General features: G+C 44.2%; 1 protein-coding gene across 1 annotated transcript in view; it reads left to right on the forward strand.

Annotated features, from left to right (window-relative positions):
• The first annotated feature begins 1,122 nt into the window (after positions 1 to 1,122).
• The window catches only part of LOC116395967 (sterile alpha motif domain-containing protein 5), a 119,529-nt gene continuing 104,318 nt past the window's right edge, over positions 1,123 to 16,333 (forward strand). Inside the window, exon 1 of the mRNA XM_031870239.1 lies at positions 1,123 to 2,616. Within this exon, the coding sequence (XP_031726099.1) occupies positions 2,113 to 2,616 (504 nt within the window). The 5' untranslated portion in view covers positions 1,123 to 2,112. The remainder of the gene's footprint in view (positions 2,617 to 16,333) is intronic.

The raw sequence follows: 16,333 nt of genomic DNA on the forward strand, positions 1-16,333 counted from the left end.
AGCTGGAAAAATAAACTTAATAGGTTTGTGTTCAGAGTGAATGTTATGCATTGTTCCTCGCTGCTTCATCATTCTGTCTTGAATGTCTGCAGATATTCCACCTAATCTGAGACATTAAAGCTGATATAGCCTAGTTGTATTGATTATGTATGTTATTACTGTGTGCATTGTTATGAAGGTCACACTGTATGAGACCGATACTTTTGGTTTATTATAAGTCCAAGCTGCGATGCATCATATCACACTCTGCACACATATGCACCCTGTTGCTCCTGTCAGTTAAACCGCTTCATACGAGTGTTTACAAAGGACCAGGGACAATAAAGCATTTCTGAGAAATTACGATGACGGCAGCCGACGGGTAAATAATGGGAAATGTCAAGTAACTCCAGTCTGATTTACCTAAGACATGATGAAGGATCTACACTCGCTTCACACCTCCTCTTCTGACATTCTGACATTCTGACATCAATTATTGGCACGTTTCTGTCGTCATTTCTCCAATATGAGGCTGTTTGATATGCTTCCCCACTCCTCCTCCACTCGAGCCCCGTCGCATGGCATAATGGGCTGAGGCAAATCACTTCCAGCCCAGAGCCGAGATGGTGATTGTATCAAACTGACCCCTAACAAGCTGTCGGCTCACATTTGATGAAGCATGCATCAGCACCGGCTGGCTTGGCTATCCGTTTGGACAGAGTGGACAGGTCTTATTCAAGCAGAGTTCTCTGTCTCTCTCTCTCTTTTTACCCCCAGACAGTTTGACTTGTCTCATACTAATAATGACAGCATCCAGTGCGGCTGCAGTTTGATACAGACAGTTGGACTCCACTTGCTCTCCAGTGTTGTAAAGTCAAAAAAAGAAATCGCATCAAATGTCTGTTCATACAGATAATGGTCAGATGGATGAGTTGCTACCTCAGTTTCTTCTATTACATCAGTGCTGCGAAGTCTGCAGTGCCCCACTAGCCACATAGAGGGAGCTCATGCGTACTGAGAACCCAAACCGTGGAAATGCTGAATGAGTGAGAGCGTGTGTGTTTGAGCGAGCGAGAGCGAGAGAGAAAGAGAAAGAGAGAGAGAGAGAGAGAGAGAGAGAGAGAGAGAGGTGCGGAGAACGAAATCACATCGTAGGGGAAGAATAATGTGACACAAACCCTCAGCTCGGGGTTTCGTTTCTACTGTGCGACAGGTTTCACGTGCGCTGTCGTCTCGGACCAACTTTGTCCAAGTCGGTGGGACCCGGTGACCCACGGTGTTCCCCGAGGCGGCGTGACAAGTTTGTAGAGGGGGAGGAAAAAAAGCACTCGCGTCACTATTTTTAAATGGGTACAGTGAGATTTGGAGGGGGCGTGGACGGTAGAGGAGCAGCGGTGAGCATGTTGGCTCTTGGCTGCGGCTCCAGTGTAGTGATGTGCCGGCTGGAAGAACCGGACTACGTGTAGACTGAGCGGCTTGTCGCGGAAGCTTGCGGTTACTGTCAATATCGTCGGCAGCCGACTTTTTGTCATTTTTAAAGCCCGTTTTGGCGTCCTTTTGGATTTATTCATTCAACGCGCTCGCGGTTTGCGATACAGAGGACTCTAAGGAAGGAGGATATAAGCTGTGAAAACGTTTTTGGTTTTTGAAGACGCAGCAGCTGCCGTGCGTAACGCACACAATCTGGTTGAGAAGCTGTTTTGATTACAATAGTTTGAGACAACTGCTTTCTTATTTGTTTAAGGAAGCCTACGTTTTGGGACTGACTGCGCATGGCAAGTCACCGAAATGACATTTGGGATTTGAAAGCTGTTTCAAGTGAAACTCGCGTGATCTTCCTTTGTAAGTACGGACAGGTGTTGCAGTCAAACTCAGGCTGAACCTTTAATTCACTTACGGCTCTGTTATGTCGTGCATTACCGCGGACTCGTGAGGTTGGGGATTGGACCAAACCTTTGGTACGGATAATCCACAACATGTTTAATGCCGACATCTTTACTTTCCTAACACTTGGAGAGAGCACACGCCATCATTAACAACCACATAATGCGTTTGAAACGCCGAATGGGAAAGTAAGCATCACTTTAGTGTCTTCTTTCGTCCCGAGTTGTGGCCGATCTGGCAACATCCAAAATGACAAGCAACGGACCTGTCATCGTGTACGAGTGGCTGAAGACCCTCCAGCTGGCCCAGTACGTCGAGGCTTTTGTGGATAATGGATATGACGATCTGGAGGTTTGCAAACAAATCGGAGACCCCGATCTGGATGCCATCGGGGTCTACATCCCTCACCACCGGCAAAGGATCCACGACGCGGTGAGGAGGCTAAAAGATGAAGCCAACGAGACGGCTAGTGGACTCTATTTCACCTTGGAGCCGATGCCACCCGCATCCGAGATTTACACCAGTCACATGGTGGACCAGTATGAGTCCAAACTGCGGGGATCCAAGTCCTGGACCGAGCCCAACAGTGACCGGATCGGGCGCAACGGTGGCTACATGGGCGCGCAGAGGAACCTGACGCTGGGCAACAGGAGGGAGCTGGTGATTTACCCCAAGCTGAAGCTGAAGATCATGATCAGGGATAAGCTCATCAGAGATGGAATCAACCTCGCCAAGCCGCCCTACTCTAATAAGGTAAGAGGAACCTGGATAGACGCAGGCTATGATGGTCACATGGCACAAAAGGGACCGCCACATATGACATATTACTGATTGGTATTTATTGTTTAAAGGGTTTACTTTTATAAACAATAGCCACAACATCTTTCGTGTTGGAGAAAATACAGTTTTATTGACTAAAACCAAAATTGCATTGATTTGCAGAGGTGGTTGTTTTTGCATTGTGTCCGAGGAGTTTGTATCGCTCCAAAGTGGCTGCGACCTGCTCAGGATCATCCATCATATTGTTTAAGCCCACTGTCAGTCATAGAAGAGCGCAGCTTGTAGAAAGGGCCCATTCCACTCGTGTTCAACAGCAAAATAAGGTAAGAAACTGAGCCACAGGTAAATACCAGGGAGATGCCTGACCATTTTCAGCCCTGCTGCACTTTGCTAAAGTGTGAGTGGTTGCTGCCACGGTGAATGATGGGAATGAAGTTGCTGCCGATCAATAAGCGGAGAACTGAGAGGAGATCCTGAGGAGCTTTCACCCTGCCTGTGATGGGGGGGATTTACACTCTGATTATTAATCTACTCTGACCTCACCTGTCCAGTGATTGGCCTCAGCATTCAGTGTGGGTGGATCAACCAGCCCCACGAGCATATATATAGGCTTTGGCTCTTTGCTGTGATTAATAGAGAATGCGATGGCAGGGGCAGTAAATGAAGAGTGCCCAGCTGGGTATAGGCTGTTGCAGGCCTGGAGCAAGATTGAGAGGGCCTCTTGTTTTTACAGGACCGATGGTGACCTTTCTTCAGAAGTGTTTGAATCGTATGCCTTCCCAGCTGCGAGGGCTCCACTGAATGACTGCTGTTTACACACAGGGAGGCTCTTGAGTGGCGTGTCTGCAGGCCATTTAGGAGGCAGAGATTGTGGCTTTTGTAGTGTTTGCTGAGGAAATACAGCAACATGCACTTTTTTTTTTTTTTCAACTGCTGAATACTAAACTTTCAATGATAACAATCTAGAATTGGTTTAATGGTCAGCCAACTGTACAAAAGCAGTCTTAAGTCAGCGTTATTTATGTTTCAGAACTTGCACACTTGATTAAACTGTTTAATAGCCTGCTGATTTGCTTCTTTTAGTTGAACAAGCCTGAGGAATAAAAGTGGAACAATGTGAGGTGAAGGGATTAAACCTCGATATTTCTAAAATCCTGCTTGTGCCCCTGCCTCAGTAGGACTGCCTGAGTGAATATGCAAATAATCATGTGGCTGGTGTTTAACGGCTTTTCAGTCTCGCCGGCATTCCAACTGAAACAAGATCCCGGAGATATGGTGTTCATGTAGTGACATGACTTCATAACTATATCTACCGCGTGTATCTACATTATCAATTATTTAGTTTGACCCAAACCGTAATATCAATTACCTCATCCAGTGTACTCGCTTGCTTCCAAATTAGCTGTTGAAACTCATACCAGCTTTTGCATGTTTTGTAAGCTCTCCATCTCTATATTTCTCACACTCTGGCTGACTGGGAATCCCACAGAGATTTGGGATTTGGGAGGGATTATCTGCAAAACCAGGGCTGAAACAAAGTGTTGGTTCCGGAGGGTTCAACTATCTCTCCCTTTTGAAGGCTGTATTTATTTAGAGCCCGAGCTTTGGCATTGAGGTTTTAGAGGAGAATGAGCAGGTCAAGGTCTTTCTCTGTCGCTCTGTCTTGGGCTTTCTTTGTGTGTGTGTGTGTGTGTGTGTAACACTGGAGTTCTGAATTGGCTCCAGCCCAGTGCTTTTCTCCCCCAGAGGAGTGAGAGGAGTGTGAGAGATGGAGCTGTGACCAGCTGATGGAGGTTTGACTAACTGGGCTGCGATTGGTCTGTAGATATCTCCCCTCTCTCTCTCTGTGCCTTTGAGACCAGAGAGCTATGACTCGGGGCAATTACAGGACACAGAAGTCAGTCTCAAGGGACGTTCATTGTATAGCATATACCAAGATCTCCATCCACATTTAAACTGTCCTCTCTGCTCTCAATACGCCGGGATTTTGATGGACTCTGATCTGACAGCCCTCCGTTCATCTTTGTGTCACTGGCTTTGTCTCCATTGTTTGCCTGTATTTGTTTTTGCATAATGACAATGTAAGCACTAAGAATCAGAAAACCTCTCCAGTGTGTGCTAGATTATTATCAAACAATTCACTGAAAAGGGCTCTTCTGGGTGTAATAAATACCCATGATCTTTATCAAGGCCGCAGAGACCCCTTGTCTGAGAGAGAGTATTATTTCATACCATGTAAACAAACACTTGTGCTACGGGCTGCACATTTCTAAATCTTTCATCGGGGAGCAATATAGGCAGAAAAGATGGTGCTGCCTGTTGTCGAATGCACTGCGGTCGTAGAGTTAACTTTATATGGAGCTTCATCATAAATGTTTGATACCCTGAGTAAATATATGTTGATCTCTAATGATCAGCTTTTTCTTTTGAAGTATTTGTCATGTGAACAGTGTCTGCTTTGTAATCCCAAAACAAAAGAACCCGTCCTTTTTCTATTTTGAAGACCTTGTTTCAGATTTGTGACACTTTAAAGAGTCAAATCTTGCATCTCTCTTCATATTTTTGTTAATTGCAACGGTTGGCATTGGTGGCGCTTGTCTAAATGGTATTCATTTCCTTGTAAAATATATGTTTTATACATTTTATCTAACCTATCACGTTTTCCATTCAAATATTTCACCTGGCTCCAAGACAAAGTTTCCTTTGGGGACAATACAGTTGAAATTGAAAGGTTTTGTAATTGTCAGTTATGTGCAGTGAACAAGCACAATAGTTGCTCCATTTTTTGCGTCCAATTCTATTTCTCCCGTGGTTTCCGATTATCTTTCCGGTGATCTCTGAAGATTTTAATTGTTTTATCTTGTCAGAGAAAACCCCCCTTTTGCTTTAAATAATTTGTCTCAGTGCCAGACTATTTGAAGATGCGCGCTCATCCAGACACTGTTGCTGCAAACGGCAGACACAATAGCGCCTCATTGTTGGTGCTGTGTTTCAGGAGGAAGTAGCAGCTAAACACTGGGAGATTCTCCATTGTTTGAATGGAGGCTGATGGGAGCCGCATGTCCTCTCACTACTGCTCTGTTTTACATTCCCAATTTCCGTCCATTGAAAGAGGCTGCGGAGGCAAGTGTCCAGCATTGTGCCGATGGGTGGGTGATAACAACAACAAAAACTGGGTGTCATACAGAGAGAGGAAGGGTAGTAAATAGATTTTAGCCACATTGTTTTCGCTGGCTAAACTACGCTTAGTGGGCGCTCAGGTAGGAGAGATACTGTCCCACAGGACAGTGAGATGCTCGCGGCCATTCTCCGAATCGCACTGAACAGCTGATCGAATGTGGTGGGGGTGGGAATCTTGAGGCCTCCGGCTTAACCGGCCTGAAGAATGTAAGAAATGCAGTGGACACCCAGTGGTGTTGTGTGTCTGTCAGGGGGTAAGCAGAAGGAAAGGTGGCTTTTAACTGGCTGTTTTATGAGCCTTCTATAGCAAAAAAAAAAAGGAGGAAGTTCACCATCTTACATGCCAAACACTCACCTGACTTCCTGTTTCAGTCCCTTTATCTTGGTTTAGTGTCCCAGCACTTTCACAAAGCAGGAAATGAGGCTTTTGTTTCACATGAGGGTCATCTCTTGTTGGCCCATTGTGCTTACTGAGGGAGACTGCGCAGCTGGTGTGAGAAATAATTCGAGCAGTTTTAAAAAAAAATATTTGGAATCCATCATCTATTCAAAGTTTTCCAATCTATTTCCACTGCAGGGCCACCGCAATGTGTACATTCACAGAACAGTGAGGCAAAGGTAAAAGCAGAGATGGAATTTGATTGAAAACAACGCACAGATTTCCACTAAAGCTGCAGTGTTATGTGTTTATTCCTTTCTGTTTTCCACTATATGTGCTTGCAATATGTGATGTTATTGTACGATGAAAAAAAAGCATATTATATGCTGAAGGAAGAGCTTTTTCATCGCCTCAGTGGAACTTTTCAGGAGCTTCTCATATAGCCTGTTTTTTGGCGAGTATACCCTCTTCATCTCTGTCCCATGCTATAGGGCTGGCATTCAGCCATAAGGAGGGAGAAAGCCTTTCACAACAGCCTCAGTCTTCCACGGGCTTTGTCGAAAGTTCTATTTACTTTAGTCTTTATCAAGGGCTTCGTAAAGGCACAATCAACCAAGAACTCATAAAGGGGAAGTCATAAAGAAGTCAAGGGCCAGCCTCTATTGTCATTAGATGACAGAGAAAGTCAATTTGCAAAGTGAGCTGCTGTTGACATTACAGAAAAGCGGGGCTATGTGGAGCACTAAAAAGGGATAGATCACATTCCCATCAGATGGAAAAAGTCACATACACACATACTTAGTGGATCTTTATGTAAGCAACCCGTGTTTAGGGCCGTTCGGAACCTTCTTTGTTAAGCATGAACTACAAGTACCAGTATTTAGCTCTTTATAGAGCATCTGGGTGTAGTGAGGTCTGATGGCTATCACAATAACCTTTGACCTTACTGCGTTTGACCTGCAGACTAAAACACAAAGCATTGATGTGATCTCAGCAAAGACAACACAACAGAATACACACGCTCTTCTGCTTCTCGGGAGGTGTCACCGCTAAGCAATGTCAAGTTTTCGTTACATTACATATTCTATCATCTCAAGCGCACGTGATCGCTTTTCCCATCCGGAGGCAATCATCTGTGCAATAATTCACGAGACAATTTGCACGTCTTTGCTCCCGTTAGTCCAAAAACAATAACTGGGAAAGGAGTCCTCTTTCTGTAATGTAGTGAGGGAGTTTTTGTCTTGACCACCCATCTCCTGGGATCCTGTGCAGATGTGGGAAAGCTGTATTTGCAGCTGGCCTTCTCATTTGAGCAGGAAGGGGTGAGATGGGATCACTCCTACTGTGCTGTTACTCACATGATCAACTGGCTTTTTTTTTTTTTAGCCACTCTTTTATTCCTCGGACGTGTGAACTTGGATCGAAAGATTACATTTCACAGAGCTCGAGCTTTCTCTCCGTTCATCAACAGGAGTCGTCAAATGATAATCTCAACATTTAGACATGTTGAATTTATGCTTGTGGCAGTAAATGTCACTACCTCCAGCCTTTGGAGATATATTGTATTTACTGTAAATGACATATGTGAGCTACAGTATATATGTATATCACTTAAAGTTATGCAGTCATGGTAACATCTTTAAATAAAGCAGGCATTACAGCCATTTCGTTTTCCACTGTGGTGCTGGGGAACAGGTCCTGATGACACACATTCATGACAGATACATTATCAGAGCTATTCTGGTCCAAGGTTTCAGCAGCTTGCAGACAGCCTGTCTACAGGACCACATAATATCTGCTTCAGGAATGACTGCAGGCTGCGTGATCAATACCAATGAATATCGGCCTTTTGCTATTTTTACTTGTTTTCTAATGTAACTCATTGGTATGGCATGTAGTCCGTATGTACTATTGTCGTTTCAGTATGTTGACTTTGTTCTCAGCGATAAGGTGAAAAAGTCACTTTAACTTGGCCGCGTAGAAAACCCATCAATGGGAATTATCCATATGAATTTTATTTCTATATGCTAAATTGTTTGACATGTTCAAAAAAGTCTTTTAACTCGAGGCTATCTTTTTATGGTTCAGCGCACAGAAGGCTTCACAGTCAGCAGCAGCAAACAGAGAAACTAGATGTTCGCTCGTTGCTGTAAACATGTTTGTTTTTTACACATTTCTTCACCAGCTCTCACTCTGGAAAATGCAAAACACTAAAAAGACACCAGCTTGCTTTTATCCAAAAGCCGTGTGCAGTAACCTAAATGAATTCCATCATCGTAACGGCAGCCTCTGCTACAGTTACTCTACATGCATCCCATAATGACCCTGTAGTCCTGTTTGAACAGTGGAGATGGAGGGAAAAAAAAGATGAAGATATCAAGTGCCCCACAAGGATGGAGAGCGACAAGAGAGCAGGCCGGAGCATCTGTCTGTGTCAGGATCCAGATTGCAAACACACTTGCGAATCAACACATCCGCACATGTTTCCCCTCTCTCTACATCTCTGTCTAGCACACACTCATTACTACACTGGCGGTGATTGCTCTGGAGGGGATCATTACATTTTCCTCATAAAAACGCCGCCATACGTTGTTGCATGCCGTACAGGCGCTTTATGCATGCTGTCAGTCATCTCAGGGATTGTTTTTTTTTTACTGTATTGCCGCAGGTAGTCATGTGTGACCTACAGTCCAAGAGGGCTAATTACGTCTGACTCCCACGCATCTACCAGCTGGGAGGTCGCACACTAAAGCGGCTTTGGAAAGATATTTCAAAATCAAATCAAGTGGTTGTCCTGTAATCTCATACTGACGATGACTTGCATGGCAGAGGTTGGGATTATTGCATAGTTCTTTCATTCTATCCATAGAGTTTGAATATAGCTCAAGCTCAATTTGGTAAAGCAGCTCATCCACCAATCCTTCTCACATTTGAAACGCTGAAACCAGCAAATGTTGCAAATAATAGACTAATCATCTAACCACTACAGCACCAGTCATCTGCTTGCATGTGCATGAGAGAACAAATCTAGAGGCTACTCTGCTCTTCTAAAAAACGTGACAAAGTGCATTCTCGTCATTTTTCTCAAGCCCTTCTTCCACATTCGAACCCCAAACTGGAGGAATTAATCCTCCTTCCTATGAAGATGCTGTTAAAAATGAATGATGACAGCAGTTCCCGGGGGCTCAGACAAGCTCCGTGAATCAGAATGATGAAGGCGGAGAGGTACGCTGGTTGCTAAGTCAGCTTGATGTTACCTGTCGCTTGGTGGAGCATTTCTTAAAGCACAGAGCGCTTTTTGGGGAGGGTTAAAAACACCACTGCCTACAACAGAGCTTAATTTTTGTCCTACATGTAGCTACAGTTTGGCTCATGTCGGCTCATATTATCTTGGACTGTGTTTTAGGCATATAATGTAGGGGTGTAGAGAGATGAGTGAGGCATGATAGCAGTGAGTATGAGTGTTAGAGGGACAGACGGGGATAGCGTGTATAATTACCTCGTCTGAAGCTGCTGCCAGCGTGGTGTACGGAACGCAGCGCAACCAACTCTCAACCCCCCTCATCCCTAATTGGTTAATTTTCAAGGCATGAGGGCAGGGCCGCGCTGAAAGCTTTGATCATGGAGACCACACCGGTGTCGATACGTTCCTACCTGAGTGCTTTTGTAGTGGCTGTGTGCTCGGCAGGAGATTAAGCCATACTAAACCCACCGAGTGTCTGTCTGTCGGTCTGTCTGTCTCTGGCTTCCCTGCGGCTCTACATACCTGAATGTGAACCCTAATTACCTGGCAGTTACTGCATTCCTCAAACACGCCTACGCAAACTCACGGACTGTGTGTTCCACATGTTCTTTTACAAAGGCAGCGTCGTTTTTTGCAGGTATGCTTTTGTCTTGTGCGGTTTGTGGCATTTAATGTTTTACGTGTTTACAAAACATTTATGGGTTGCAGCACATTCCAACAGAAATGTTCATCTGTGTGGGAAGCGGATTGTTGCGTGCGCGGTTATCTCCCTGCAAGTGAACACTATGGAACATATACTGTATCTCCTGAACTAATTAAGAGTTTGGCACAGTCGCATTATGTTCCATTTTATTTTTTTAAGCTCTGTCTGAATGTGCTGCAGCCAGCTAGTCAAACTCGTCATTAGTGGATAAATCTAGACATGCTCAGTATGGAATGCTGGAGTTCATCACGCTAATTGCTGCTTTTTGACCCCTGTACACGTTAAAGTTAATTGTTCTATTCATTAAACGTTAATCGCTCGCCACGCCGCTTCATGCAGGGATGAATAAGGACTCCGCTGAGACGATCACAAAACCATTTTTGATCTGAATTGCACATCATTAAAGCTTTAGTAGGGGTTGGAGTCCTGTGGCTTATGCAGAGAAAAGTCTGGTCAAGTGTGTTATTGTTGGGGTTAACTTTGCAAGACATTATTCAGTTCACCCATTCTAAGCTTACCAAAAATACACCGCAAGTAAACTCTTGAGACAATGGATAGTACTGAGAATATAAACTGAGAACTTGTGTAAAACGACTGGCTTGCGCAGAGCAAGCAGGTTTTTTCAGTCATAAAATAACCAAAGAGGAGCAAATGTAAGGAAATGGACATGCACCAGACAAACAAAAGACTGTGAGTGTGTTTCCACTCCTGCAGGCCTAGTCCCTCAATGCACATTTATGGACGTGTTTTGTATCTTGGGATGCTCATGAAGCCATCTAAGGTCACTTTTGTTAACATCTGAGATATGCACTTTTGGTTCTGCTTCATCTGCTGCCGGTGAACCGAAAAAAAAAAAAAAAACTTTTCATAACAGCAAATCTTTAAACCAATGCTCTGCCAAACCAACCCCTGTTTACTTAAACAGCCCTTGAGACTTCTTTCTAAAGGAAAGTCTGTGACAAATCTGGAAATGGGTTAGTGTCTTCTCTGGTCCCACAGCATTTACATGAGGGGGTTGGCGCCATGGTCCAAGGATCATAGATAATTCTAACCTCAGTTTAGTTTTAGGGTCTTGACCTGAGTTGAATGTGTCATCAGAAAACTTGCCTTAATTCAATTTGGACTCACTGATAGAAGCCATCGGAAAGCTTCTCTTTGTTGCAGCTGGCCTGGTGTGACTTTTGCTGAAAGGCACTAGTTTATGTAACCAGTCAAGTGACAGATTTCTAACACTCAGCCTAATCCTCTTTAAACAAAGCTAAGTCCATATTTATTTCGACATGGGGCATATTACAACGATAGAAGCTTATTATGAGCATTTCAATATTCTACTTTATAATCGTGGAATAATTATGGACCAACAGGAAAAGGAGGTTTTCTAGGACAGCTTTGAATACTACGGCTCAACACTTGTCCTTTTGAATATTTTGTTGTTTGCCCCTTAAGCCAAAGTTCCCTGCATGGCAACAGCAGACTGATGATCTGCACCTAACGTGCAGCGGTCATGGCCTTTGGTTGCAGAGGAAGTGCAGTAAATCCGCTAAATCACCTCTTCACTATATGAATCCACACAGCACAGAGCTGATGTCGCACACAAAAGCCAAACAATGAACTGGCCGACTGACAGCCCGCCGTCCGAGCCTGAGCGGGAGGGGTCATGCACCGGGAATTTTCTCTGCTCCGCCAAACCTCCTCACCCAGTTTCACCTCATTCTCACTTACTTACAGGCAGGGGAGACAAACTGGAATACAAATAGACAGACTGGCAGACCTGTCAAGCCAACAGAGGGAGGGCGATAAAGACCAAGCAGACAAACAGAGCAGTTTCAGACAGAAAAACTAACAGAAAGAAGTTAGAAGTCAAATATGCATCTTGGAGTAATTAATAATCGTCTCCTTGAGTCTTTTGAAAGGCAGCACTGCTGCTATCACACCCTGACATTCTCATAATATATTTATAATTACCTGTTTTGTACAAGGTTGTTTGCAGCCTTGAGCGAGAGGCAATTCCTCTCATCGCGTATACGTTCCGTAGCAGTTAAAAGCTGAACAATCAATATGAGAACCATTAGATTATGAGTCAGTTCATAAAACATGTAAGGATGATTGCTGAGGTTTAAAGATGTAGCGACTGAGTGAAGTTCTTGCCGATGGTGCGAGTAAGCTGTAGCGTGGAAACGGAGCTCCTTGCAGGAATTTGTCTTGATTAAAAAAAACGATTTTAAGGAGGGGAAATGTAACATACTTTAGGATTATTTTCACTTAATGTTTGGCTTTTATCCTACTCATTTTCATATTATTTTCATATGGCAATAAGTGTGACCACTGAGGAAGTGTATTCCATGGGGAGCAGCATGGGAACGCTTTGCATAGAGCGCCTCTCAGGACGACTGTATTGTAATGGGAGTCTTTATTATGGTCACTTAGCGTGTCCCTGGACTGGACCAAATCGTTTTTTCCCCCCTCCTCATATGAGATTACACTGTCAGTCCAGAACAATGGGCTGCAGGGTTGAGCTTCTTCTCCCAGCAGCCCCTGCAGCTCTGATCCCCGACCACTCCATTTATGGAATAGTTGAATGCCAGTACGCCCCCCCCCCCTACATCTCTTTAACAGCAGCCTACCCACCCCTAAAGCTAGCGGTGCCCCCATATCACCCAGATTTGGTCAAAGCCAAATTCCTTAAACTGCAGGAGATGCCCTGAATTATGAACCAGCTGGCAACCTTCCTCCTCAGGATGCCACAAGTGGAACAAGTATGGCTTGAAGCGGAGAAATAGATTATCTTACTAATACTTCCCTGAAGATGACAAAAGGTCTTTACCGACACCAGTGGCCGCCATACTCGGGCCTCTTTGGGAAGTAGACGACAATGCAGCAGTGGAAGTTGAGGGCAGCGATTATGTGTGGAGCCGGTCTTCATTGTCATGCAGGAATCCCACAGCCGGGTTTACAGCAATTGTCATGTAAAGTGGCCCATTCATATTTTACAATCTGCTTGGAAGGGAGGTTGTGGTTTTGGGCTTTGTGTGAACATGATACTGTAGAGACGAGGAAAGGAAGACATGTCTGTAAATATGTTGTTAGTGTGATGCTCATCTTTTTTTTTTTTTTAAATCCTTCTTTGAGTACAACATGCCTGAACAAACATACACAAACCATCACTTGCTCTTTTTTTCCCCATCAGCTGCATATTTCTGTAGAACAAAGGAGTCCCCTCCTATTCAGCAGATACATGTAGGGCATCTTGTTTCTTAAACATGTTTGTCTAGCAACAAAAGCCCCTCACCGTTTGTGTGATCACTATACCACAACGGCAAAATCACAACGGAGTGCACAAAGCTCAAGTGCTCTTATTGTTGATTAGCGCGAGGCTTCTCCTGTAATCCTAATCAGTATATTGATGATGAACCCTCTTCACTTGAGGAGAGGCTGAGGAGGCTTTTGTTATGAAATGGCATTATGTCCTCAGAGGCTGAGACTCAGATGAGTCTGTGTGTTCTGGTCACACAAGTGATGCTGTTTGTACTATGTGAAGGAACAGATTTAGAGAATTTCCCATACTGCCTCACTCTATTCGTAGTAGTTGTGGTAGCTTGCGAGATGTGTGCCTTACTGCTCAACCTCAATTAAAGTTCTATCAAGACTCTTTTCTCCGTCTCCTGTTAAGACACTGAAGCTACTGCTGCTCAACACAGTTGAGTTTGGGGAAGCTAAAGGGCAGTAGATACTCCAGTAAAATGTATGAAAAAGTATACAGTATATAGTAGCAGCACTTGTAATATTAATAATACTAGAGTACTGTATGTGCTGTTGTAAAAAGAGGGTCTGGTGTTCCTTCTGACAAATTCCCAACTCAGCATTACATGCTTGCTCTTGCTTCAACGAGCTCAGAAGTAAGTTGCTTTTAGACCGATTAGAGAGCCATACGACATAAAGTCCAGTAAAGACGCATCGCTATGGAGCCACGCGCACAGTTATAGATTCTCTCAAGTACATGGCACGACTGGAGCGGCCACATAAATGTGTCCTATGTGCTTTAAAATGAGATGGAAGAGGAAATCTGCACACGCATTTTAGTACACACAACACATAAACTCTCCCAGAATGCTAGTTGTCTGATGCATATAGTCCCTTGAAATCAATTGGAAGAAATATACAGAGAATTCTCCAGTGTGGTGATTCACAGCAAGGCGCACAGCAGTAAAATCTCAATTACTGACCTCATAGTATCTGGTAACACCGAGATCAGATGTTTTTCCCCACGCCACGGCCACGCTGAGTTTAGCTTCTTGCCATCATGTTTTAGAATTAATTTTGAAATCTTCTTAATTCCATACAATGTTTTAGAGCTCAATTATAGAAAAAAATGACTTAACTCTAGATTTTTCTGCAATGTACGAACTTCTGTTTTTCCAAACATCCCACCGTTTCCGATTTCAGAAATGTCAAATGCTTTACTTCCTGTCAACCAGAAGATAGTTCTTAGAAGAAAACAGCCAAACCTACTGTTTAGAACCAAAACTTTTAAAATCTTTAAATAAATGGGTACAAGTTAAATCACACCAAAATGAACAAATACCACTTCTTTTTTTTCTTCATGAATATTTTGCCGCTTGTGCGCTCTTCCCCTCAGAGGAAGCAGCATGTTTTTGTTCTAGCTGCATTATAATGGCCGTCTCATCACCACCGTGCCATGCCTGCTGTTCAACAGGACTTTACACTAGATGCACATCACTGCCACTGCTGTGTGAGAAAGCAGACATGCGTCTCGGTACCAGTTAGTATCCCAATAGGCCACAGGGGGTCTCTAAATTCATCTTATGTAAGCTACTCAATATCTACAAGGCTCGGGGGTTGTCAGAACGAGTCTGATGAGACGAGTGTGGCATACCGTGCGTTTTCTCTCCGGGAGTTTGCAGATTGAATGTGTTGCAGACTGAATTGGGAGATGATTACAAAATGAGGTGACATACTTGTCTCTGCCAGCTCCTTAAGTGGTGAAAAAAGTCTTTTCAACAGAGGAAAAAATACATTTGGGGAAGTTTGCCTGACTAGTATGTAGCACGTTTAATAAATGAACCGTACTTGGCTGTGTTGTGCAGGAGTCCACTTTCTTCTGTATCCCCCTTCAGTGTTGAAATACTGATCATGTTCAGCATCCCAACCTCTCCTTGCCTCTGGAGTCAAATGACTGATTAACGGCCATGTGGGCTCTTGCCAAGGACGCTTTCCTGTCGAGTCAGCACTTTGGCCCCCCTGGAGATGGAAACAGCCCTGGGATGTAAAACACAGGCAGAAGTCTGTCATTTTTTTTCAATAATGTGTGTGTGTGTGTGTGTGTGTGTGTGTGTGTGTGTGTGTGTGTGTGTGTGTGTGTGTGTGTGTGCTCACACTCTGAAGGCTCAGTTTGATATCTGCCCTCCCAGAATCCTCACTCCTCCAGCATGACTGCTACTTTAACTCATTAACACTCCATCTACACTTAGCCTAGAGTGTAGACAAGTACAATATTTTGATGCTGTTAAGCCTCCGCATATTTGGACGTCAGTGACAACTTCTCCCGTTGGTATTCTCCCCTTGTTGAACGGGAGCATGAAACCTGCTTATTTATCTTGACAGTCCCCACAGCCCCGGGTAAAGCCCCCCCCCCCCCACTGAACCCCATTCACAACCAGCTCATTATGGGATGTCAAGTCTGGCATCCTTACTCTTTTTCAAGCCGTGTTTTTTTTTTTTTTTTTTGTGTCTGTGATAGGTTACCAAGGCAACATGTAGGATCGCCGCTGAGCGTGTTTGGTGGTGTGCTCTCTCCTGCGTACAATAAGCCCGGTGACAGGCGTCGCCGGCGTGCCTGCTGCAGTAATCATAATGACTGAGATCAGTTCTGCTGCTCTGTTAGGGCTCTCTGGGTGTCGTTTATTGACAGGCAGTTGGTGACTTACACCCAGTGCTGCAGTTCCCCCAACTGCTTCATTTGCGTTCCATCTTGCATGTCACACCTCAGGATTTGAAAGCCGGGGTGCTAGCCAAAAGCTAAAGAAATAGGTCACTATGTATTGAAAGAGTGAGCGATTGGGTGTGTGGAAGCTTAGTATGTTGTATAAGCATCAAACGCCCTTCTGCTAAATACCAAGCCCTTGGAGGAATGCATTCCTGATGAGGACCCGTGGTCATTCAATCC

Source organism: Anarrhichthys ocellatus, unplaced genomic scaffold (genome assembly GCF_004355925.1).
Source record: "Anarrhichthys ocellatus isolate YVR2014 unplaced genomic scaffold, GSC_Weel_1.0 scaffold52, whole genome shotgun sequence".
Taxonomy (NCBI): Eukaryota; Metazoa; Chordata; class Actinopteri; order Perciformes; family Anarhichadidae; genus Anarrhichthys; species Anarrhichthys ocellatus.